Source organism: Lactuca sativa, chromosome 2, assembly GCF_002870075.4.
Source record: "Lactuca sativa cultivar Salinas chromosome 2, Lsat_Salinas_v11, whole genome shotgun sequence".
In the NCBI taxonomy this organism is placed as follows: Eukaryota; Viridiplantae; Streptophyta; class Magnoliopsida; order Asterales; family Asteraceae; genus Lactuca; species Lactuca sativa.
The window spans coordinates 211,590,059-211,616,064 of NC_056624.2; the positions used below are offsets into that span (position 1 = coordinate 211,590,059).

Sequence of the window (26,006 nt, forward strand, 5' to 3'; positions counted from 1 at the left end):
TCCGTGTACGACCTCCGTTTTCTACGTTATTTATATCCATGCATTGGTATTTGCGAGTGCTACAACTTTCATTTAGACCTCGTCGGCTAATTCTCATTCTATCTCATATTTACAAAAACTGTATCGTATTTATCGCGCTCGTAGAGTAGAGACTAAGCTGCGTCCATATCTTTCGCATACGAGCTCCGTTTCCGATGTTATATATATCCACGCGTTGGTATTTACGAGTACTACAACTTTAATTTAGATCTCGTTGGCTAATTCTCTTTCTATCTCGGATTTACAAAACTGTATCGAATTCGCCGCGCTCGAAGAGTAGGGACTATGCTTTGTCCATATCTTTCGCATACGAGCTCCGTTTTCGACTGTCTTATTATCGTTTAAATCCTATTAGCGATATCTTCATTTCTCGTTTAGATTATTTTGGCTGAAAATCAACCGATCTAAAATTCGAATTTCTGGGCTGTGCACTGTTATGCTAAATCTTAGAAAAATCATAACTTCTTCATACAAAGTCAGATTTGGGCATTCTTTTTATGGACACTCTCGGTTTAACATATTCTAAGACTTTTGTTAAGATTGATAAGGCTAAAAATCACTCTATCGTAAATTCACTTTTTATGCTCCTCGGTGCCGTGCCGGTTTTGCCACGAAACTTCGACGGATCATAACTTCTTCGTTATAACTCGGATTTCGGCATTCTTTATATATCCGGAATCCTTGTTTCGACCTCTACAACTTTATGTAAAGATATCCGGTTTATCTGACATTTTAATTTTGACGCTTATTTTTATCCTTTATTTATTATACATTCATAAATAAGTAATAAGCACATAAATGCACATAATTCACATAATACTCAAATAACTCATCTTTATTAATTCAAAAAGAGTTACAGTAGTTGACCTAAACTATTACCTCATCTACTATTGTTTAGCCCTGAAACACGGACGTTACAATTCTCTCCCCCTTATGATGATTCCGTCCCGGAATCATACATCGGCAAACAGATGCGAATAGTGACTCATCATGTCACTCTCTGTTTCCCAAGTGAGATTCGGCCCATTTGTATGTTTCCAACGGACTAGCACTATGTTAACCATCTTGCGTCGTAACTTCTTAGCGATGCATTGTCCATTTGAAGCATATACATACTTATGAGTTAACATAAGAATATAATATGTTTGTAAAGTACACAAAATTCCACAAATGTAAAATGATATTTGGTCCTTAAACGTAAATAAAACCACATTCAAAGATAGTATATTTCTCGGTTGTTTTAAACATTCACAGTTTAATCTCAATTGCCAAAAAAGCAGCCACTTATGATCCCACCACAAACTTTTATTCATCTAAAACTCTACCATGCCCATTAAATAAAATTCTGACAACAAGAAAATTTAATAATAAAAAATTAAACCTTAATCACTTTTAAAACCAACACCACACGCTTGAGAATTTAATTATCTAACCCAAAAATATGCTCGGTAGGCACATTTGAAACCACTACACTACTTGGCAAGAATGATTTCGCGAACTTCATAACAAACCAAAGGGTCTATTTTGAGCACTTCCAAAGTTTCAATCTTTCCTCAACTCCTATCAAGATGTGAGACAACACGTTAGAAAATATATCAGTAAAGCATAATTTCTTCTCCATTTTTTTTAATCTGCGAGTGAGAATACAAAAATAATATCAAACAAAAAGAATAAAACATGATGCCATAAAAATAATATTAGACAAAAAGAATAAAACATGACATCATGCAGTTGAACAAAAAAATGAATGAGTTCAAATATCATAGTCTAGACATCACATTCAGCTATCCATTTGTGATATATTTAGCAATAATTATAACAATCAATAGGAAACAAAATCACTAATAAACTAAGTTCAACATAAAAAGAAGAATCACTCTTAACCTATTTTCAGTGGCTGCTTAGCAAATATATTTTTAGGTTGTACCTCAAGGATTGATGCAACATAGTAAGAAAATATAAGTTTTACATTATGTACAATTTCAGAATTTTACTTTCAAATATAAGCATATTATTATGACATCCTTTGGAATAGCAACCAACTTTTAAAGTAGAATACTATAATAAACAAATAATCTAAAGTTTATTGCTATTATAGAGTATAAGTACATTTTGTGACCTGTAAATGTAAGAGGATGTTTGATTCCTTGTAGGGTCATCCAATCATGCTCCTCCCATTTTACTTAATGTCACCAAACATTTTAACCTGTTATCAGAAAATGATATCATGTTTATAATCTTTGAAAATGACAACATAAGCTAAAGGATGAAATTTGGACACAAGCAACTTATTATCTTCAAAAAAAGAAACTCCATGTGAGAAAAAACATTACCAATAACAAAATGATGATACATACCTGATTCTAGAAACAACATGCCACAAAATGCCATCTTACAAACAACATAGAGATCTAACATGACACTATCAGCAACATAGCGAGGTTAACCTTCATTTCAAAGAAGAAAAACACTTACATTCAATAAAAAGACATAAAGATGATTATAGAATAAAAAAGAGGACTTCATATATATATATATATATATATATATATATATATATATAGATATATATATATATATATATATATATATATATATATATATATATATATATATATATATATATATATATATATATATATATATATATAGGAGTAGGATCAAATTAGAACACCAAAAAGGTTGAGAACGCGAGAACAAAGTATATTCATTTGTGATTCCATGTATTCATTTATGGACAAATCATAAATTTTTACGTCTTTAATTTCAATTGAAAAGAAAAAGAATATTCATGTTGATTGTGCATAAAAATTTATCATTTATCCACAAATGAATAAATGAAATCACAACTGAATATACCTGTTCTCAACCTTTTAGGTGTTCTCATTATATATATATATATATATATATATATATATATAACTAATGAAATTAGACAAAATCAAACATTAGATTAGCAAAAAAGAAAGAATGATGAAGTTGTGACACTAGTGGTGCTTCCTGCTGCCATTAGGGTGTTTGAATATTAACATACATATAGAAAGAGATGGTGAGATAATTCCGGGGTTACATGGTGTGTTAGGTCGTAGTGGTGGTTACGGTATCGAGCCGGTGGTGATTGTCGATTTAGGGTTTTCGTTGGAGATAATGGATGCGGTGGTATGGAGACCAACTGTTTAGCTTAAACCACATGTAGTTTTGTTGGGTTTAGTCAAGAATCAGTTCAAAATGAAAACCAAAATTGCAAACTATTAAAGAAAACATACCTGTCTTCGATGTATCCGCTTCAAATCTTTGAGGAAACAACATTGGTCGCTGCTTCATTCCGTAAACGGAGAAGCGCGGAAGGGAAGAGAGGGAAACGACGATGTTTTTTTTTGATGTAGGGGTTTCAGCGACAACCACGACTATGTTAATCTTAAATGAAATCGGTGGAAAATTATTTGTCTACGAAATTTAAACAAAATAAGGGCATTATGGTCACTTCAGTTTGAAGGAATATGGATGTGGAAGTGACATGAGGCAAAATCAAGACTCTTTTATTAGACAGGGATAGGGATTTACCAATTTAATTCTTTTTTAGAACTCCAAATTTTGGCATAGGAATGGTAGCCATAACAACGTGTAGTAGTAAAGTTATATGTTAATTTTTTTAAAGTCATGATTTAGTGAAAAAACGTTAAGACTCTTGAGTACTAAGATATATTACATTATAGTTTTATTTCGATCCTAATTGGGCACACATGATTATCTGCCAGAAAACAAACAACCGGTTTCTTAATTTAATATAACAAATTAAAAGATTGTCTACTTGTAAGATATAATCAAGTAAAATGATATCCAAACAATCAATCCTCAAAAAAAAAATCAACAACATGAAGAAAGAGATTTTGGGGTCTTCATTGATGTAGAGATTTTAACTTCCTTGATGATATGACCAAGAATTTTGGCTTTAATTTCGCCTCTTCTTGGTGGAAGGCTTACAACTCTTCGTATTTCTTTGCCTTTAACTTCAACCAATCTGCTTTGACTTTCCATTGGTCAAACAAACCACTTAATTAGTTCTAAGATAATATTAAGATCGGTTGGGGATATGGGTGTGGGTGTGGGTGATCATGGGTATTTATAGTCAAAGGAGTTTACAAATTGTAAGTGTGTTGTGAAGTGTGAACATATTATGATGTTGTTACTTTAAGCATATGGTTACTAGAGTGTTTGATGTTGAGTGATGAGAATCTTTAAAAGTTTTAAAGTAAAGAATCGTATGTCTCCTCTTTAATGAAACCAATTAACCAAATGTTAGTGCTTATGGAATAAAAATTGGTCGATAGTTCCTTTTTTAAATGGAGGAGATGTAAATGTGATGATGTGCATCCAATGATGATCGTTTATATATCCTTCTTACATACAATATATAGCACCTGTAAAACGTGGATATATATATATATATATATATATATATATATATATATATATATATATATATATATATATATATATATATATATATATATATATATATATATATATATATATATATATAACCAAATCAATTAGAAAACTTAATTGCGTGAAAACTAAAAAAGTCAATTTTGACCCTTAGTTTGTTTACAAATTGGTTGGACAATTACAACTTACAAGAGGACTGACCCTACAAACCATGGTGAACAAATGAATGAAATTACAAAATGATTGGATGGTTACAAGATGATAGACACTGCCAAATCACTATCAACATATTTGGCTATTCGGAGTGAGAAAGAGGAGAAGATTAGAGAGATAGATAGCAGGAGACGTCTGCAAGTGTAATTCGGACCATGCTTAATTACAATGACAACGACGCCGACTGCGCTACCCTTGAGGTGGTGTTCACGTCAGTATGCCCGAATAATGCCCAACTCAAGATAGCCTTATCATATAAGGGAAAACTGCAATAAAGTCCTTATATATTGGCCTAATAATCGATTTAGCCCGTATACATCTTTTTTATAAAAACAGATTGTATATATTTATATACTTAATAAATATATATTTTTATAACTAGATATTTCATATACAAAAAACTTTTAAAAAAAGTTTTATATAGAAAATATAAGATTTTTATGTGAAAATCCGTTTTTTATTTGTATAAATATGATTTTATAAAGAAAAAACATATTAGAAATAATTTTTTGAGAAAAAAAGTTGTAAAAAAACTAAAGTTAGAATGAATTCATAATGAAATTCTAAAATTTAGGAAAAAAAGGGTAAAGTTTGAACCAAATTTGTAACAAAATTTAAAATTTGGGCCAAAAGTATAAATTTTGGACCAAATTTAAAATAAATTTCGAAATATGGGCCAAAAATGTAATTTTTGAAAGATGGATGATTTGTTGACCGGGTCAGAGGGTCAAAATGAATACGATTACCGGTATTTGGGACTTAATTGAATAAAAAAAATATATAAGGACTAAATCGATTATGAGACCAATATGTAGGGACTTTATTGCAGTTTTCCCTATCATATAATTACAAAAGGATTGGTTTGTGTTTCCAAATTAACATAAAATAATAAATTTAACAATATATAACATTTGGAATTCTATTTTGGATATATACTTTTTACGTGGTCTCTGGTCAAACATACTTTTAAAGTCAAGATTTAAATATTTAAATATCAAAATTTTGGACTTTGTCGATTTGATATATATATATATATATATATATATATATATATATATATATATATATATATATATATATATATATATATATATATATATATATATATATCAATTGCTAAAAGGGTTGGGAAACAGGAATCTATTTGATTTCTGACTTTTGCCACCAAAGTTTTATGATTTTATACTTTTGCCATCTTATTTTCGTTTCTTTGGTTTGTCCACACTATTTTAAAGGGTTCACACTTTAGTCCGTGCACCGTCTCTCATATCCAATCAACTATTACACCGCCTTCCTACTGCTTCCATTACTCCCAAAACTCATCCCACAACTGATTGATTGTCTCTACTTTTTTTCTTCTATCCACCGCCATTTCCAGTCATCACCGTTCTATCTATCCTTTTCTCAACTTCGATTAGAAGCAACCATCCATCCACCCTCGATGTCACCTCATTTGCCTCAGTGTCGGCTGCCTGGATTTACAGCGACTTCTCTGGTTTTAGTCGGACTTTTCTTCACTCGTCACCTTAATCTCTCGTCTCTCTCACCCCACATATACAAGCGGTGTCTTTTTGGCTTGCGAGTTTTCTGGGTTCATTATGTATTTAACAAAATTTAATCAGGTTCAATTCTAAAGGTACGAATTATACTACTTCTTGACACCTGTGTAACTACTCTCTTAAGAGGTATCGACTTGAACTGTCGTTTCTATGCTTTCCTCCAACGAAAGTTTGTCCAGGTCTTATGATGTGGAATAGCTTCAATATGGGTATATAAATAAATACTATATTACATAGTAACATACCTCACATAGTGACAATTTCCACATAAATATTTATGATCATTTAAATGCAAGACAACACCAAACGCGCACACTTGATTCCTGCTAGTTAAATTAGTTGTATGACCAACCCTAAATATCTTGGTATGGATGCTATAGTATTTTAACTTTTTTTTTTTTATTTTTTATTTTCTAATATCTAGCAAAATGTTAATTTTAGCAATCTAGCCAAGGTTCTAAATGGCGTGAGGCGTGGCGTGGCGGCAAGGTCAAGCCTCAAGCTTAACGAGTCATGGCGTTTTTCAAGGCGTGATGTAAGGCGGCGATTTTGTATTAATTTAAAATTATATTACCACATAAATATAAATTTATATTAAATATAACTGCTTTTTAGAAGTGTTAGATCAATAAATAATACCAAAAAGTTAACAAAAACTACAATACTTGTATCTCCGATTTGAAAAGACATAACACAGAGCAAAAAATTATGTCTCGAACAAAAAAACACGCGCCATAACACGCCATGGTGCGCCATATCACGCATTGCCACACGCCACGCCTAACAACAACGTTATGAAGCTTTTCGTAACGGCGAAACCACGCCTCACGCCATGGCGCACCTTTTAGAACACTGAATCTAGCAATGATGGTTAGGGTTGTCAAATCGGGCAGTCGTGTTGTGTTTTTGTCTAACACGACAAAGTTTTGTGTAACACGAACACGACACGACACGACACGATGTCATGTTTTTTTTTTTTCATTAACACGAAAACGAACCAATTAAAACACGACAACACGACAAAAATAATATTAAATAACTATTAGTGTATTTCATTCGCACTTAAAAGATATATAACACGATAAAAACGACAAATACAGAAATCCCGACAACCACATGCTTAGTCGTTTAATCGTGTCAATTTCACAGTTGATTTACACGACATTGTGTTTTTTAATATGGAATCTAGAGATACACCAATTCAAATTTTGAATACCCGATTTAGTTCGGTGTCCTTATCATAAATTGACACCATGCTCAATTGAAAAAACACAGTAACACAAATCAAGCATCGGAAAAACCGAAAAACACAGGAACACACATCCAGAAGAACAACTCCCACGTCTTCAATTTTTAAATATCTTTGATCTTGACCGTGGTGAAATTGGTGCTCAAACTCAAAATCAAGCATCAGAAACTTCATTGGGAGATAAAAATGAGAATTTAGCACTTAAAGCGAGTTTAAGAAAAGTTAAGATCTTCAAAGAGTACCAATCCTTATCATGTATGCATGTTAGCTCTTCCTAAATAGTCCCAATCGCTACTCCCAACCGCTTAGTACTCTTCTTGCTGGAAATTGGTAAGTGCCGAAAAAAATTACATCTTTCTCGTTTCAATTTCAATTCGAAGTAATGTTTATGTTTTGTTCATATGTTGCTGCTGTTTCATATTTTCAGAAAAAAAAATACATCTTTCCTGAGTTTGATTAATCTTTATTGCTGGAAATTGGTAAGTGTTATGTGTTGTTTCATTATGCCTTCCAAGTGTTTGATGTTATGCCTAAAGACTAGATCGAAACGTATTGGGTGGTATAACAAATTTCCAATGGATTCCAAGTGTTTGATGTTCCTGTGTTGTTGCTGTTTCATTTGAAATGCAATCTCTAAGAATCCAACATGTGCAGGTAATCACATAGTTGCATTTGGAGGTCAGAGAACTCAAGACTTATGAGTCCAATGCATATACATCCTCTGAGCACACCAATGCCTATCAATATTTATGAATCCAATGCCTATACATCCTCTGTAAAATATCATTTATAATGGAATCTCTCTCTCAAATTTAGGTTTCTGCAACTGCTAAATAATAGTTGTTTTGTTTTGTATCTCATAGGGAACTGGGATACACTTTAGGTAAAGCCAAAGGCAAGAGGGGTAGATATAAGAGATGAACTCCTAAAGGGTGTTTATGAATTATCATGCCCAACTTTCTTGCATTATGAAATATGAATCGTTGGTTTACATTCTACATCATATGTGTGCGTTTATATAGGGTTATATTCTTCAGCTGGGAGAATATAAAGTTTTCTAGTAGTGTGAAGATCACATCTAATAAATCTGTTAATTTCTTGTTGCAGGTATCCTATCATTAATCGAATCACTCAATGCACCGAAGATATTTATCATCATCATCATCATCATCCATTCTCTCTCATTTCAATTCTCTGAACAAATTCCAATCAAGTCCAACCCACCATTTATGTCACTCAAGAACCCTAACAACAGTAGACACAACCACAACCAGAGATCATTCATATGCAGACATACCAAAACCTCCCAAGAGCAAGTCCGAGAGAAAACCCTACCCAACACCCATGAAAATTCTTGTTCAAAGAGCCAAGCAAGAAAAAGAAGCAAGAAAGGCACAACCATGTAAATTACTAGAAGACCCCCCGGAAAACGGCCTACTTGTTCCAGAACTCGTTAGTGTAGCCCATCAAGTTTATCAAGCTAGAGAATCGATATTACTCGGTTTATCAAAGCTCGTGAATGTCATTCCAGTTCTTCGATGCAGGTATAAATAAAAAAAAAAATACAACTTTTGTCCTATTGTCAATTCATCATCGCTATTAGTCAAATACAGTACAACCTGTTCTGTTCTGTTATGTCCTGTATTGGTTTTCAGGCATTGTTTTGAGGTTCACATCGGTCAGGTCGGGCACGAGATCAGGACATGTAGCGGTCCAAAAAGCGGTCTTCGAAATGCTACCCACGTGTGGCGAAAAGGAATGGTACATGACGTAATTTATTTTCCAAAATGTTTCCATCTTTATGATCGTGTTGGGAAGCCAAGAGTTATACATAATGAAAGCCGCTCCTTTAAACAACTTCCCGCCATTGTTGAGCTCTGCATACAAGCCGGATTGAATCTTGAAAACTACCCTACAAAAAGAAGAACAAGACCCGTGTATAGCATCGAAGGTCGGATTGTAGATTTTGAGGATACTCAAGTTGATTCTAGTTTGGATTGTTCTTTGAACAGTGAACTGCAACCCAAGGGCGATTTAGGGAATTGTGATTTGAATATAAGGGAAGTAAGTAGCATGGTGTTGGATTCATGGTTTGAGATGATATCAGGGGCGAAGAAGATGATGGAGAGATATAAAGTGCATACATGTGGGTATTGTCCGGAGGTTCAGGTGGGTCCCAAGGGGCATAAAGTTAGGATGTGTAAGGCGTCAAAACATCAGTCTCGAAATGGTATGCACGCGTGGCAGGAAGCAACGGTTTTTGATCTGGTGGGACCGAACTACGTGTGGCATGTTGCTGACGTGGCGGGTGAGGTCCCACTTTGTAATGATTTGAAGAGGTATTATGGGAAGGCTCCTGCGGTTGTGGAGATGTGTGTGCAAGCGGGGGCACGGGTCCCGGATGAGTATAGGAGTATGATGAGATTAGATGTTGTTCCTCCGTGTCGTGATGAATTGGATCTTGTTACATGATGAATTCGATTTATCCTGTGAACATATGGATGTAGATGATCAAATATCATTTTCATATTTTCTTGTGTTTATATGTTTGTATTCCTTAGCGTTAGAAATTTGGACATGATCTATGACATTTGAGTTTTGAGGTTATAATTTACAACTTATATGAAAGAAACAGTTCATTATGGTGAGGTTTTTCAACCAGGCTTTGATTTTACAATTCTGATAATACGGAGTAAAAAACGATTCTATGTAATGTCTCAATTTTGATACTCGTGATGGATATACTTGCAAGTTTTATTTATTTCTTTTTGGCTTAGTATTTATTGTCATTTTTAATATGAAAAAAAAAAGAAAATAACATATGTTCTCATTGGTATTTTGGTGGATCTAAGCGAATGATAAGTAGAACCGTGATGAGATGACATGATAAATGGGTATGTGACCTTATGAAAACTTAGACAAAATAGATTTGGACTAAAACCAGCATATGTTATCTGTAGTATAAGCATAAGTTTATTTTTGTAAATCAAGCATATGAAAACTAGATCCTTATTTTATATATTTGATAATTTTAATAGGATCTAATGTGAACTAAAGTGATATGACCCGTTTTGTTAGGGTCGTAATTTAATGTCGTGTTAGTTCTCACACAACGACAGAGAAAACACTCGTGACCCTTTAAAATACCAATAGAAAAGGACAACACATACTAATCTCAAACTCCAAAACTATATTATTGCTAAGGTTGTGTGGTTTTAATATATATAATGATTTGCTTTAAAGATAGATATATATCTTTGAGAAAATGTAAGAATGATCTTTGTGGCTTCATTTCGAAATAAATTTGGACTTGTATCTCTGTCTAAAATCGGATACATTTTGGTTTTGGTCCTTCCCAAACTTCAAAAAAAAAAAAAAAGACTACTATTCCTTTTAATTTAATCTTTTTAAATTATTTATTAAGTAATTAAAAATATAAAAATAACCCACAATATCTTACTATTCACCATTCCATCACTCACTCATACACAGACACTAGAGAAAACTTTAACATTTTACTATCATCCGAACTATCCTTCTACCATTGACCACCACTATGTCACCATTGTCCGGTGCACATTGAGACCAAAAAGGTGGTTCACCACCATGTCTAGGCCTGCAAATAAAAATCGTAAATTTGTCTCAACTACGTTTTCAATTAATTAAAGATTTTGTTTGAATTCAACATATATGAACACATTTCTCTTTCTCTCTCTCAATCTCTTTCCGATTCAACACGCACATGCACGATGATGAACCGTATAAAGATTTGGGTTCAAATTCAATACACATGATCTCAAACATACTCCAAAATTGATGCACCCATAAAACCTAAAAATCGACACACACGTAACCCAACTTCGATTCCGTCTGTTGACCCCAAATTTAATAAATCCCTAAAGATCTTGTTTTGATTTTGCGTTTAGATCTCAAGATTTAACACGAAACCCTCAAGATTTTGTTTTGATTTCCTCTTCAAATATCCATATTAAATAATAATAATAATAATAATAATAATAATAATTATTATTATTATTATTATTATTATTCAAGAGGTGGATTAATAATTTCGAGTTTGGTATGGACTAAATACAAAAAAGATTAAGTTTGAGAGGGATATAAAGAATATTCAATAATCAAATTCTGTTGTAGTAAAACCATAATTTTATTTATTTATTATTATTTTTTGTAGTGAACTCATTTTATTTTTTTGTTATTATTATTATTTTTTTTGGGGGTAGTGAGATTATAATTTTTTGAGAACCGATAAGTTATGGGCCATTCTTGCATTTTTCTGTATATCTTTTGAAGGTTATATAGTTTGACGATGGAAGACTATAAAATGATTAGACATTAATTCCGAATATAAATTTTGTACTTCGTTTCCACTTTCCATTACATACAACGCGTAACTTGCTCACAGAAAATTATCTTATTTTTCACCTTCGTTACCAAATAAGAACCCTAATTTCACCCTCTTAAATCTTAGCATTCTCAATGATCATCCCTAGCCTTTCTATTACAATTGCTACGACGGTGAAATAAAGGCAACGACACATCCCTAACGATAGAGGATTTCAAGGATCCCCCCAAGAGGTATGTCTTCTATATTTCTGTAATTTTAGAGTCCCGGATGGCACTTGCCTGACAAATTAGGGTTACAGTCGTAGATTTTATCAATGGTCTTTCTGAGTTCGGTGCGTATCTGTGTTTTCACTTGTACTAATTGAATTATTTTTATCGCCAATTATGCAACGCACTCCTTTTTCGTTATAGAAGCATGGTATAGTGAACGAGCCAGTACACTGTAGCTGTATGTGGTTCAGTTTTTTAATGCTGCTATCAGTTAATTAATTTGTGCATAAATATAAACGAATAATGAAAGATGGAAGTGAATTTGTATACTGAGAATTAGTTGAGCTTTTCATGTAGGTATTTGTGGAGTTGAAGGATCTTGGCGATAAAATTGCATCAGAACAACTGGTAGCTCAAACTCTGATCTTTATTGGAAGAGTTTTTGCTCTTTAACTGTTATGGAACACCCTGATGATGATTCCCATGGAGTTGGTGAAAACCAGAGCAAGCAAGATGATGAGGTAATAAGATTCTGATGTATGAAATGTATAAATTTTTTATAACAAAAAGATGTGATGAAAGTGGTCATGTTGTTCTACGTTTTTAATGAGTATTGAAGTCAATTATGTCCACAGATCAACTCTGTTTATTTCTTGTTGCAGGTATCACGCCGTGAAGAATTAAAGAAATCCTTAGTAGCAAAATTGGCTCTTCGTCAGAGTAATTTGAATCCTGAAAGACCTGGTTAGTAGTCTTTCAAGCTTCTTTTTTAAGCTTCTGTGAATTGATTATTGAAATTCTTTTTAACTTTTTTTTCACCAGACTCCAGTGCCTTGCGAACATTGGACTCTAGCATCAAACGTAACACAGCAGTTATCAAAAAACTTAAACAAATCAATGAAGAGCAGCGTGAAAGTCTGATGGATGAATTAAAAAATGTCAACTTAAGCAAATTTGTTAGTGAAGCAGTGGCTGCAATCTGTGATGCCAAGTTAAAAAGTTCAGACATACAGGCTGCAGTTCAGGTAACCACCTTTTTCAGATGCTTCATCATCACACATTTCAATTTGAGTTTTATTTATTTATTTTCCTGTAAATCAGGTCTGTTCATTGCTTCATCAAAGATACAAAGATTTTTCTCCAACTTTGGTCCAAGGCCTTATGAAAACATTCTTTCCTGGGAAATCTTCAGAGGATGTAGATGCAGACAGAAACTTAAAGGCCTTGAAAAAGCGAAGCGCTTTAAAACTTCTACTTGAACTGTTTTTTGATGGAGTTATAGAAGATACTGGAATTTTTATAACCATCATTAAGGATCTTGCGAGTTTAGAACACCTAAAGGATAGAGACACAGCTCATACAAATCTGTCTCTTCTTGCTAGTTTTGCTAGACAGGCAAGGTACTTCATAGGACTTTCACATGCTGGAGAAGAACTTGTTGAAGAGGTGCATTTTGGTTCTAATATTGATCATGGATATTTTCAATCAATATGGTTTAGTAATATGATTTAATGTTGATTGCAGTTTTTTAAGGGGCTTAATATCACTTCAGATCAGAAGAAGGTGTTTAAAAAGGCGTTTCATACGTATCATGATGCTGCAGTTGAGCTACTTCGGTCTGAACACACTGTAAGTATTGGGAATCATTTAATACCTAACTATTGTTTTTCCGGATTCTGTTTGTAGGTTAAATGCAAGAAATAGCAACATAGAATCCTACTTTCATTTCTCTCTATTACAGTATTGTAGTTTTGAAAAATTTACCTAGTTATAGCAATGTTATCCAACTACAAAACAATTATAATGAAAAATTTAAAGTATAATGGTATTTATCCTTCTGTACATATGAACAGTTTTTTAATTAAATTGTTCTTAAATTGAAGTCACTTCGACAACTGGAGCATGAGAATGCAAAGATTTTAAATGCCAAAGGGGAGCTGAGTGAGGAAAATGCTTCATCATATGAAAAATTACGCAAATCTTATGATCAACTTTATCGAGGTGTTTCTGCGTAAGTAAAATATTTACTTAATTTTTTTATATCCTTTTTTGACATATACATATTTAATTTTGTTCAAATTTTTGGGGTGATTAGGTTAGCAGAAGCACTTGATATGCAACCACCTGTGATGCCAGAGGATGGTCACACGAGGCTCACAACAGGTGATGATGTCTCATCTCCTGGTACTGGAAAAGAGGCTTCTGTTGCTGAAGCTTTGTGGGATGATGAAGACACAAAAAGTTTTTATGAATGTTTACCTGATCTCAGGTATGCAAGTGTTATTATAATACATTTTAAAACCACAAAGTGTAAAAATGAGAAAAAAACACAAATTTTCTTGTTTTTAGGGCATTTGTTCCTGCTGTATTATTGGGTGAAGCGGAGCAGAAAGGAAATGATCAGTCATCAAAAGCATCAGATCAACCAAGTGTAAGTTCTTTTAACAAAAAAGTTTTTTTTGTTTTCAGTTGAAATAAAAAAAAATAGTAACAAAGTTTTCAATTGACATGATATAAATATATTATTCAGGACTCAACAACACCCGAGTCTGATCAAGGTCAGATTGCTGCCCAAGACACTGCAGAGACATCTGTAAGTGAGAAAAAGAAAGATGATGACGAAAAAGATAAAGGAAAAGAAAAAGAAAAAGAAAAAGATGGTGAAATAAAAGCTGAAATTGAAAAAGAGAAGCTTCGAGGTCCTGAAGGAACCAACTTAGACGGCTTAATACAGAGGCTTCCTGGCTGTGTGAGCCGTGACTTGATTGACCAATTGACTGTAAGTCCTCTTCCCTCCATAACATAAATTTTCCTTACAGACTCTCTCTACTTCCATTCTTTAAACTGTTTTTTCTTTATTATAATTACTTTTTTTAAAAAAATCAGGTGGAATTTTGTTATTTAAATTCAAAAGCTTCCCGCAAAAAACTCGTTCGTGCTTTGTTCAATGTGCCCAGAACATCTCTGGAACTGTTACCCTACTATTCACGAATGGTTGCCACACTGTCAACTTGTATGAAGGATGTCCCTTCTATGCTCTTGCTGTATTTGGAAGAAGAATTCAACTCTCTAATAAATAAAAAGGTTTTTCTTTTCTTTTCTTCTTCAGTTCTTCTTAGTGCACTTATAATAATAACATATCTTTTTCGCTTATCCTCATCGTTAAATAAATACACAACAGGATCAAATGAACATCGAGACAAAGATCAGGAACATTCGGTTTATCGGCGAGCTTTGTAAATTCAAAATCGCACCAGCTGGGCTCGTTTTCAGCTGCCTAAAGGTACTAAAATCTGTGAAAGAAAGAAAACGTAAGTAAAATATGGTATAATAAGCAAATCGATGAAAGTAGGTTGTTATTTCTTTGAACAGGCATGTTTGGACGATTTTACCCATCACAACATAGATGTCGCCTGCAATCTTCTGGAGACATGTGGCAGATATCTTTATCGTTACCCTGATACTAATGTACGCATGGCAAACATGTTGGAGATTCTAATGCGTCTAAAAAATGTGAAAAATCTGGATCCTCGTCATAGTACTCTTGTTGAGAATGCTTATTATTTATGCAAACCACCTGAACGTTCTGCAAGAGTCTCCAAAATTCGCCCCCCTTTACATCAGGTTATAATTTTTTTTCATCTTTTTTTAATGATGTTGCATTATTACTGTTTGTTTTGTTTCAATACTCACGTGACATAATTATATAACCTTTGCAGTATATCAGAAAGCTACTCTTTACAGACCTTGACAAGTCTTCAATTGAAGATGTATTGAGACAACTCCGGAAGTTACCATGGAGTGAATGTGAACCCTATCTTTTAAAATGCTTTTTGAAGGTTCATAAAGGAAAATACGGTCAAATTCACCTGATTGCTTCACTAACTGCTGGGTTGAGTCGCTACCATGATGAGTTTGCAGTTGCTGTAGTCGATGAGGTTTGTTTATTTTTATTTTTAAATTTGTGTTTGCTTTTGATTACTTATTTTTGTGTTCTGAGTAATTGGGGTTTTAATTTCCAGGTTTTGGAAGAAATAAGGTTGGGATTGGAGATAAACGAATATGGAATGCAGCAAAGACGAATTGCTCATATGCGATTCTTAGGCGAGCTATACAATTATGAACATGTGGATTCTTCAGTTGTTTTTGATACGTTGTATCTCATTCTCATTTTTGGTCATGGAACAGAAGAGGTACAATTCTTTTTATTATATGCTTAGGGTTTAGAAACTAACGGATTGTTTTTAATTTAATTAAATGTCCTGTTGTTGTGTTGTGTTGTAGCAAGATGTGCTTGATCCACCTGAAGACTGTTTTCGCATTAGGATGATCATCACACTTCTGGAGACCTGTGGGCATTACTTTGGTCGAGGTTCATCAAAGAGAAAACTGGATCGATTTCTGATTCATTTTCAACGTTACATACTCTGCAAAGGTCCACTTCCTCTAGATATCGAATTTGACTTGCAGGTTAGTTGGTTGTTTGGTCTTTTATTTAAACTCACTTTTTTTTTTTTTTTTTCTTATTTTATTAATAACTGAAAAGAGGAATGTACGTGTAGGATTTGTTTGGTGATTTACGTCCAAACATGACTCGTTATTCCACCATTGAAGAAGCTGATGCTGCTCTGGTTCAGCTGGAGGAACATGAACGGTCAGGTGAGAAGCACCACACAGAGCAGGAAAAGCCAAGAAGCATGTCGGGCAGCTCGTCCTCAGTCAACGGTCAGGTTGTTGTTGCAAATGGTATGGAAGAAGAAAACGGTGGGACCCATCATGAACTGGAATCCGACAGTGCATCTCAGGGCAGCACCATGGATCCAGACGGGAACGATGACGAGGAAGAGCTCGATGACGATGCATGCGACAGCGAGGATGATTACGCTGGCCCTGCTTCTGACGAGGATGACGAAATCCACGTCAGACAGAAAGTCATGTTGGTTGACCCCGAGGAAGAAGCCGAATTTGACCGAGAATTTAGAGCTCTAATGCAGGCATAAACCCTGAACCCTGAACCCTAAACCCTGTTTATTCAAACATTGACCTGACATGTTACATACAGGAAAGCTTGGATTCAAGGAAGCTGGAGTTGCGGGCCCGGCCGACACTGAACATGATGATACCGATGAATGTGTTTGAGGGGGGGCAGGGGCATGGGAGTGGAAGGGTGAGTGAGGGTGAAAGTGGGGATGAAGGAACAGAGTATGAAGAGGGTGGTGGGCGAAAGGAGGTGCAGGTGAAAGTGCTGGTGAAACGTGGGAGCAAACAGCAAACGAGGCAGATGTTGATACCGAGTGACTGTTCTCTGGTTCAGAGCACTAAACAGAAGGAAGCAGCAGAGTTGGAAGAGAAACAAGATATCAAGAGGTTGGTTTTGGAGTATAATGATAGGGAAGAGGAGGAGCTTAATGCCTTGGGGAATCTTCCAGTTGGATGGAGTCAGAGTGGTGGGGGGAGAGTGGTCTACAGAGGCCACTCTTGGGAAGGTCATGGCGGGAGGTCGGGCTCCCGTCATAGGTACCCCCATCATACTGGCGGGGGATACTATTATAGCAGAAGAAAGTGAAAGTGAAAGTGAAACTGAGTCGGTATTTTTTCTAGCCCAGTGTTGTGGTCTTGTGGGGTGTATTGTGTATATTTTGTCAATATTTTACCCTTTTCATTTTTATCATGACTAGAGATGGGCGATGGGTAAAAGTGAAACAGTCCAAAACTGAAACTGGTTATGAAGGAAGCATCGGGATGCTATAATCATATTTTGTTTAGTTTTAACTTTTAACAGATGAGATCATAAGGATACTTGTACTTGGTTTGTTCTCTTCATATTATATTATTATGTGTTCATAGTTGATGGATGGATGTTAACCGATGCAAAATGTTAATTGGGTTTTTTTTTGTTTTGGTTTCTCTCCGTATTCTCGGCTCTCTGGACCTGATCTATCACACCAAAAAGCTCAAGATAGCTCTTCCTTTCACTCTACACACTCAAGCTCGCTAGGGTTCTCACTTATAAGAAAGGTAGTCACAATTGAAGGTCATAAGTGCCTTTAAATATGGCTCGGGCCCAAAGATTTAGGGTTTCTGCCAACAACACGGACTCGTTGAGTCACCTCACCGACTCGTCGAGTCCATTCATTAATCCGAGTCATCAGTCGCGACCTTACTCGACGAGTTGAGGCGTCAACTCGTCGAGTCTCTCTTCTTAACTCAAAAGAAAAATACTTAAATTATGATACCAAGAAATCCGGATGTTACATTTTATTTTTTTATTTCATAGATTTCTTCATCAACAAATGTTGCTACAATTAAACAAAAATAAATAATTTGCTAAAACATAATACAATAGGAAGTTTGTTCACATTTAGTCATTGAACTTTTTAGAGGGAAACGAACTTTCGATTTTGTTCACATTTAGTCACTAAACTTTTTTTCGTTGTCTATTTGTCACTAAGCTATTGAAACTGTTCACATTTTACCCTTATGACCGGTAACAGCCGGTCATAAGGGTAAAATATGAACAGTTTCAATAGTTCAATGGCAAATAGATAACGAAAAAAAGTTTAGTGACTAAATGTGACAAAAGTCGAAAGTTTGTTACCCTTTCAAGTCATTATCCCTAGTTTTTATGGGTCCCATACGAATTGGCTAGAGCTTCTGGAATAACAAGCTAAGTGAAAAAACTTTGAATTAAAAAATCTCACTATAGGTTTTTTTATTTTTTAAAAGCTCTTCACTATTGTGGACGCTTTTAGTAATCTTGATTCTTAGTAATGTTGATATGTACATGTGAGCTATCCATCAACCAACAAGGACATTTATCATTATCGGTATTGCTTCTAAATAATATAAATAATATGATATTTATAATCCATTCATGAGATGAGTCTCTTTTGGTTTTCTTTGAGAAAGTAAGTGACCTACTTAACTCAGCAGAGCGGTTAAAGTATTGCTTTCATACGACGAGAATCATTGGTTCAAATCCAATAGTAGGTAGAACTTATTAGATACCGAGGTCCATGGTATCTAATAAGTTTTTATACCGATTTTCTTTTAGTGATATTGATTTTTTTTACTTTTTCTATTTCTTTTTCGTTGCACCAAAATCTGATTTTGCATGATTGTATTTACTCAGACAGAATCAAGTCAAACAAAACACCCAAATGATGTATAAGTGTATAAATTGATGATTATTTGGACGCACCTACTTGTTATGAAATCACATTGATAGCCTCTACCCGTGTCATTATGATATTTTAACTATGTACGTCATTGTGAGTCTTGTACGGTTGGTCTTTGTAATTTGAATCTTAGGGCATATATGGATTTTTTTAAAGTTTATTATTATTAATTGGTTTTTTATTGACCACTTATTATCATATAGAAGTTAACCATTAGAGATGTCATTTAATTAAAGGTTTAAGTTAATGAAATGATAATGTGAAAATAATGAAATGCTCTTATATTTATATGTTTATAAAGTGGTCCGATAAACGTCTTTAAGACAATGCTAGATCAGACCATTTTATAATACTTTGTAAGCTTTTTCAGGGTTATTTAAATATTTGTTTGTAATTTTATATTTTTAAATCAAAGTGATGTTTGTGTGTGTGTGTATATATATATATATATATATATATATATATATATATATATATATATATATATATATATTCTTCTAACTTCTTGTTAATTGTATGCTCTTTATTTAAGATGCATGAGAGCATATGGTTCGGGCCCGTTATAGGGGTGTTATGCCCGTCACGTCACCCAAAATGCTGATATAACACCAGCTATATCACCCCCTTTCTTGTTAAGGGGATGTTAAGGGGATTCCAGTCATAACAATGACGAGATAAAACAACTTTGAATGGCTACTCGTTTGTTGACCGTAGGGGTTTGAAGAAATATAAAAAAATCTTTTATTTACCAATAAATACATAATATCTACCATTTTCAATTCACACAATTCCCCATTTTCTCTATATTTTCTACAATTTCAAAAAAAAAAATTGTGGATCATTTTGACTCGTCCGACAATGAAAGTGATGATATATTCATCAATATGATGTACCAGTATTGCACCAACGAGTTACTACAACTTGAACCAACCTCTCCACTAACAAGATGTGCAATGTTAAATAAAAATCCTGAGGAAGGACACAAACATCTCAATCGCGATTAGTTTGCGGATAATTGTATATACGAGTCAAAAGAGTTAAAAAAAGATTTTGTTTGAGCAGAAATGTGTTCCTATGGATCACCAACGTGTTGGAAACCCGATATCCTTTATTTAATTTTAATACATATTTACTATATCTTTATACAAAATAAATACAAATTTACTACATTTTTAATACATATTTTCTATATTTGTAATACATAATTAATATACGTTTAGGTATAAATTTTTTCAATTGAGATATGATGCTAGAGGTAGGTAAGGACTCACAATATTACAGAAATGTGTTGCGGCCATTCGTTTGATGACTATGGGCGAGTCACTTGATGCCATGGATGATTATATGCGAATTTCTGAAAGATCTGCGAGGGAAAGCTTGTATAGATTGTCAAAAGGTGTTGTTGAAACATTCGAAGACGTATATTTGCGGAAACCTTCGTTGCATGATATGGAAGAACTTTATGCGACACATGAAGAAATACATGGGTTTCCCGTAATGCTTGGATGCATTGATTGCACACACTGAAAATGGAAAAATTGTCCGATAGCATGGAAATGACAGTATGCAAGTGATTATCATGGATCGTCTTCATTGGTTTTAGAGGGTGTTGTTTCTCAAGATTTATGGATTTGACATGCATTTTTCGGGGTTGCGGGTTCCAACAACGACGTCAACATTCTTGATCAGTCGTTAATATTCAATGATACTTTTGTAAGGAAAGGCACCAAATGTTCATTTCATAGTGAATGGAAACGAATACAATTTTGGGTATTACCTTACGGATGGAATATATTCTCCGTATTCCACACTCGTGAAGGCATTCAGACACCCGGTTGAAGAAAGAGAAAAATTATTCAAGAGAAGACAAGAATGAGCACGTCAGGATGTGGAATGTGCTTTTTGTAAGAAAACTAAGGCTTTTTGGTGGAAATCTGGATACCAACTTGGATTGTGAGTACACTTTCCGAACTGATATTTCTACCCTATGCATGGGTTGCAAGAAATTCAGCCTAGGATAATCCAAGTGGACACTTACGATTCTAGGCACAGAAACCATAAGCCAATTTACTAGAGAGATTATGTGAGAGTTTGATGAAAACAAGAGCTAAAATTTGTAACCCTCTTCTGTGAAGGAAGAGTCGTTTTTATATTAAACGAGATTAAGGTTTTAGTAGGGTTGGGCTGTCATTAGTTACTTTGGAAGCAAGTCAGGACAATCCGAATTTAATGAGGATTTAGGGTTATCAAAACTAAAAAGTTTTGTTAGTTTTACCATAATCACCCTTAAGAAATTGAATTTTCCACTATGTTCTCATATGTAAAATTCGGTGAGGTTTTAGGGCCCCAGCCCAGCCAAGGGCTCTGCCCCTTGGACCCCGCTAGGGGCGCTGCCCCTAGACCCCGCCAAAGGGGTGCTGCCCCCAGACTAGTCGTCGAACCGACTTCTAATTTGATCTTATACATGCGTGCACTCCGCACAACCCCATACATATATTAAAGTACAAATTATGAAGCCCTTTAGCTCACATGTTAGTTCCAGTTACTTAAAATGATATGGTGACACTAAAATCACCAACCCTTTTGGAGTTCCAAAGTCGAAGTGCCACATAGTTGAACATGCGGCACGACCATTGGACTTAGAAACTCTACGATATATTATGTATGCGTGTATCATAATGCATACCATGGTAGTAGAAGATAAATGACAAAATATTGCACATTATATCACAACGGAGCCCAGACACAATCAATTTCAACCAGAAATAACATAATATTTGCATAGAGTTGTTGACATTCAAGACACAAATAAACACCGACAACTTTGATAAGACTTGGCGGATTCGATGGTAACGATGATGCATATCGTTGTTTTTAGGAAAAATAAATTTTGTACCTTTTTGTCTTGTAATGTTGTTGTTATTATTATTATTATTATTATTATTATTATTATTATTATTATTATTATTATTTTAATTTGGATGTTATATCTCATTTACATGCTATGTTTATTTTAGTTTATAAATATTGTGCTTTATAAATATTTGATTTAATAAAAAAAACACTACAAAAAAATGATAACATGAAAATTAATGGGTGTTATAACATGTTTACATGTAAAATGACACCAAAAAAATATTATAACAATGTTGTTCATATCACATACTCTTAATATTATTATAATCTTTTTTTGAACAAGATTCTTGGCCTGGGCTTTTCTGGGACTAGGCAAAGAACGAGTTGGAGATGATGGTTTTAACTTTTAATACCGTCGGATTCGGACCCATTTTGAGTTTTGAGCCTCTATTATTCTATTTTTATAGCACATGAAACAAAGCTGTGGTGTTGTATGGGTGTTTGAGTAAATGGGTATGTTGTTGGGGGACGGGCAATTGGGGAATTCTGAATTAAAAGGTTGGGTAAAATGGGAAAGCGACAGGAACTTTTGATTGATTAAATTAATAATGAAATGAAAGACGAAGAAGAGACCACGTCTGCTATGATGTCCACCATTACACTCCTCCAACAACACAATGCCAAAATCAAACAACTAACACTCATAGAGATAATAATTGTTCATAAAAGTAATTTACACGATTTTTGACATTTCCTCATTAGTATATAGGTTTAGAGACTTTAATGTTACATGCCTTCTCACCGATGTTTTAAAAACCGGCTTAACCAGCCGGTCGAAACAGTTGAACTGAAAACCGAAAAATGAAGCAGTCCAACTAGTATCAACTGTATGTCTATTTTTGAACCGGAATGAATCCATTAATTTTTAAACCTAGTTGAATAAAAACACATGGAAATAAAACATTTTACATAACAAAATTTTATCGTCTTGTCACATCTATTTGATTTTTGTTATTACTATGTATATCTTTTATTTTACTAGTTAATTATTTATTGACTCAATTCATAGTTAATTAGTGATCACAATACAATGAGTGAGAAAACAAACGGACAACAATCTAGGCCGTTAAACCTTTTTGTAGGATAAAATCAATTATTTTGAAAACTACATCCATATATCTAAGGGTCATAACATCACTATGGATGATCCGTTGTACCCTATTAAGAAGTTTCACCATATACGACGCGAGCAAACCAAACGTGTTAAACAAAAATGATATGAATACGTGTTGAAACCTCCAACCCTTAAGCCCACGAGAGGGGATACCCCTGTAAGTTCCACACAATTGTGTTTCCTCCAACCCATCCAAAAAAAAGTCTGTCGGTCTAACGGTTGACCTTCCTTCTACCAGATCAGTCAAAAAATTCATAAGTATCTTTTTCTTGGCGAAAACTCCAACACATTTAAATATGTTAAACAAAACATTCCTAACTATACAGTGTCAGTATTTGAACCCAGAGAGTTCTTTACAAAGAACCACATGCTTTTCAAAAGAGTCCAAACATGTCTTGCGACACCAGACATATCTCGTTAGCTATAAATATTGAGATCATGAACCAATATTTAAGAATAGTATGATATTCCACATGAGACATATGTTGGTCGATCCTATTTATAAGAATATCTAGAAGAAAATTTTAAGCATGTGATGCTCGTAAACACTCGAAACTGCTTTTTGCTAAACCCTCATGTCGAAATGCACTTTCATATCTTGGACAATTTTTACTAAAAATAACACTCGCCAGTGTATGTTGGGATTTAGGGAGGGAGATGGGTGTCCTTATTAGTGAAATTGCTACAGTCAATGCCCGAAAACTTGTTACAAATTTCAGATCCATTCTTTGCAATTTCAAAAAGTATATATGAGAATCGTTTGAATATGAGATAACTAGATAACATTTGACTAGATTTTTTAATGTTCATTTTTAGTCAACTTTATAGACCATCAAAATGATAAAAGAAGTCGTCTGTAGGATATTTGATAAATTTTTCTATAGAAAGAAAATTAAAAAACAGGAAAATTCTAAAAACCTAATTAATGAAGGTCAAACTGGGAATCAATTATCAGGTTCAACTAGCCGTTTTTTAAAACATTGCTTCTAATTCATCTTTAAAAATATATAAACAAAATGAATATGATTTAAAAGCAAAGTAGTGGTTTCAAATAACAATCCTATTAAGCAAAAAATATACTAGGGTGTATGTGCGACTCCTTCAGATCATGAACTAGAACAAAGAAAAGAGAGCCATGTTCGAATATCAATGATCAAATATGATAGAACGGAAAATGAACTACATTTCCTATCTAAAAATAAGAAAATGGAGCATATCCCTTTTATTGTGTATGAAATTTATGGTTTCTATTGGTGTAAATCCACTCACCTCAATTCAGATGAGAAGCAATTCTCCATTGGTAGCAAATGGTTATCCATTAAGCGGAGGAAATCTTAGTTAATATAGACCCCTCTTGTAAGAACGGACTAACAGGGTCAGCTACCCAACCAACCTTCATAATTAATAGTCTGAGTAAGTCTTGAATGAGCCCCCCGAAAGCTTGATGCAAATAAACGAATTTTTGTTCTACGTCTCCGAGCGATATATCCCCGTCTAATTCTGGTCATTGAATAAATGAAACTTTCATGAATAACTAATATATTTCCCATCTTTCAATTATTCTTTTGCCCCTTTCCTAGTATATCCCACGATAAAAGTCTAGTAGTTGAGAAGACCAATGATTGAAAATCTGACACATTTAGATATTGCTAGTTCACACAATTGATGTTACACATACATCTTTGGAAGGGTTGATCACTTGGGGATCGCAAACTTGATTTGTTTGCGTGGTTTACCATTTGTTATGTTTAGATTGAAAACTTACTAAAAAATAATGAGTTATTGACAACTCAAAACTTAGTGTTGGATTTTTTTTTTGAACAAACAATAGTATAAAAGTAGACAAAATGATTATCATATTTTTTTATCAAGTTGGGTATAACCCAAAATAATTCATGCTTAAAAGCTAGCAACCATATAATTACACATTAACTTCGTCATATCACTGTCAGATTACTTAAAACAAATTATTGATTAATGTTGAAATAATCAACACATAATGTTAACTTGTTCCTTTACTCGTCTTATATTACCGACATGACCTTTATGATAAACAATTTGATTGAAATGGCCAGGTCATATAATTATATTATTTCATATATATATATATATATATATATATATATATATATATATATATATATATATATATATATATATATATATATATATATATATATATATATATATATATATATATATATATATATATATATATATATATATATATATATATATAAAGTTTATTGTCTTAAAATGAAACACACAACTAGCGTATAAATTCATATAATTATATGATTTCAATTATATTAATTATATTTTATGATTTGCTTATTTACATGAATTTCCTGAGTAAAAATGAATGTAAATCTTTCATATAATAGCTGTTTAGACATCGACTGATTTGCCAGCGGAACATCCTAAACATGTTTTTACGATTGGATGTTGGTCTATTCTCACAAATATTTTCATGTCATATAATATAAATTATATTCTTTCTCTCATTGTTTGTATGTTCCATGCTGATATTCTTTTATCCATTTTACAAATATTAATATTATATTTGTTTGTTTGTAAAATATCTAGAATATATTTTATCATGGTGATGAAATAGAATATACACTTCAAATACGTTGTTTAAATGAACTGAAATTAAGACAGAAAGAGAGAGAGCTCAAATTATGGGAATGAACTAAAAATATGTTTTAATCAAA

At 33.5% G+C, this 26,006-nt stretch overlaps 2 protein-coding genes and 1 long non-coding RNA gene across 9 annotated transcripts; 2 read left to right on the forward strand and 1 right to left on the reverse strand.

The window, feature by feature from the left end:
* Nucleotides 1-1,241: 1,241 nt before the first annotated feature.
* Nucleotides 1,242-4,178, reverse strand: LOC111888288 (uncharacterized). Its single transcript, XR_002849151.3, has 4 exons — nt 3,306-4,178; nt 2,397-2,486; nt 2,159-2,245; nt 1,242-1,599 (listed from the first exon to the last, which is right to left on the reverse strand). It is a non-coding gene; the product is annotated as an uncharacterized LOC111888288 (long non-coding RNA).
* A 3,293-nt stretch (nt 4,179-7,471) lies between these two features.
* Nucleotides 7,472-10,151, forward strand: LOC111888298 (APO protein 3, mitochondrial). 7 transcript variants are annotated; one of them, XM_042899543.2, is made up of 6 exons: nt 7,472-7,839; nt 7,937-7,988; nt 8,164-8,284; nt 8,373-8,392; nt 8,617-9,053; nt 9,165-10,151. In XM_042899543.2, exons 5-6 carry the CDS (start codon nt 8,644-8,646, stop codon nt 9,979-9,981), a joined length of 1,227 nt encoding a protein of 408 aa, XP_042755477.1. In that variant the 5' UTR covers nt 7,472-7,839; nt 7,937-7,988; nt 8,164-8,284; nt 8,373-8,392; nt 8,617-8,643; the 3' UTR covers nt 9,982-10,151. The 7 variants fall into 7 exon arrangements, with proteins under 7 accessions (XP_042755477.1, XP_042755475.1, XP_042755474.1 ...); XM_042899541.2 differs by having other exon boundaries at nt 8,164-8,517; XM_042899540.2 differs by having other exon boundaries at nt 8,373-9,053.
* Nucleotides 10,152-11,863: 1,712 nt separating this feature from the next.
* On the forward strand, nt 11,864-17,935 carry LOC111888292 (regulator of nonsense transcripts UPF2). The gene is made up of 18 exons (XM_052768668.1): nt 11,864-12,105; nt 12,442-12,605; nt 12,747-12,828; nt 12,907-13,109; nt 13,186-13,530; nt 13,609-13,713; nt 13,968-14,095; nt 14,180-14,353; nt 14,434-14,515; nt 14,615-14,863; nt 14,971-15,168; nt 15,266-15,367; nt 15,457-15,708; nt 15,804-16,022; nt 16,107-16,277; nt 16,369-16,554; nt 16,647-17,078; nt 17,147-17,935. The coding sequence occupies exons 2-18, from the start codon at nt 12,543-12,545 to the stop codon at nt 17,648-17,650; spliced, it is 3,495 nt and encodes a 1,164-aa protein (XP_052624628.1). The 5' UTR covers nt 11,864-12,105; nt 12,442-12,542; the 3' UTR covers nt 17,651-17,935.
* Nucleotides 17,936-26,006: the final 8,071 nt, after the last annotated feature.

Coding starts and splice junctions, on each gene's coding strand:
- LOC111888298 (XM_052768667.1), top strand. CDS start 8,644: ATGCACCGAAGATATTTATCATCATCATCATCATCATCCATTCTCTCT. Junction 9,054..9,164: donor ATTCCAGTTCTTCGATGCAG/GTATAAATAAAA, acceptor ATTGGTTTTCAG/GCATTGTTTTGAGGTTCACA.
- LOC111888292 (XM_052768668.1), top strand. CDS start 12,543: ATGGAACACCCTGATGATGATTCCCATGGAGTTGGTGAAAACCAGAGC. Junction 14,516..14,614: donor AAGCATCAGATCAACCAAGT/GTAAGTTCTTTT, acceptor TATATTATTCAG/GACTCAACAACACCCGAGTC. Junction 16,555..16,646: donor ATATCGAATTTGACTTGCAG/GTTAGTTGGTTG, acceptor ATGTACGTGTAG/GATTTGTTTGGTGATTTACG.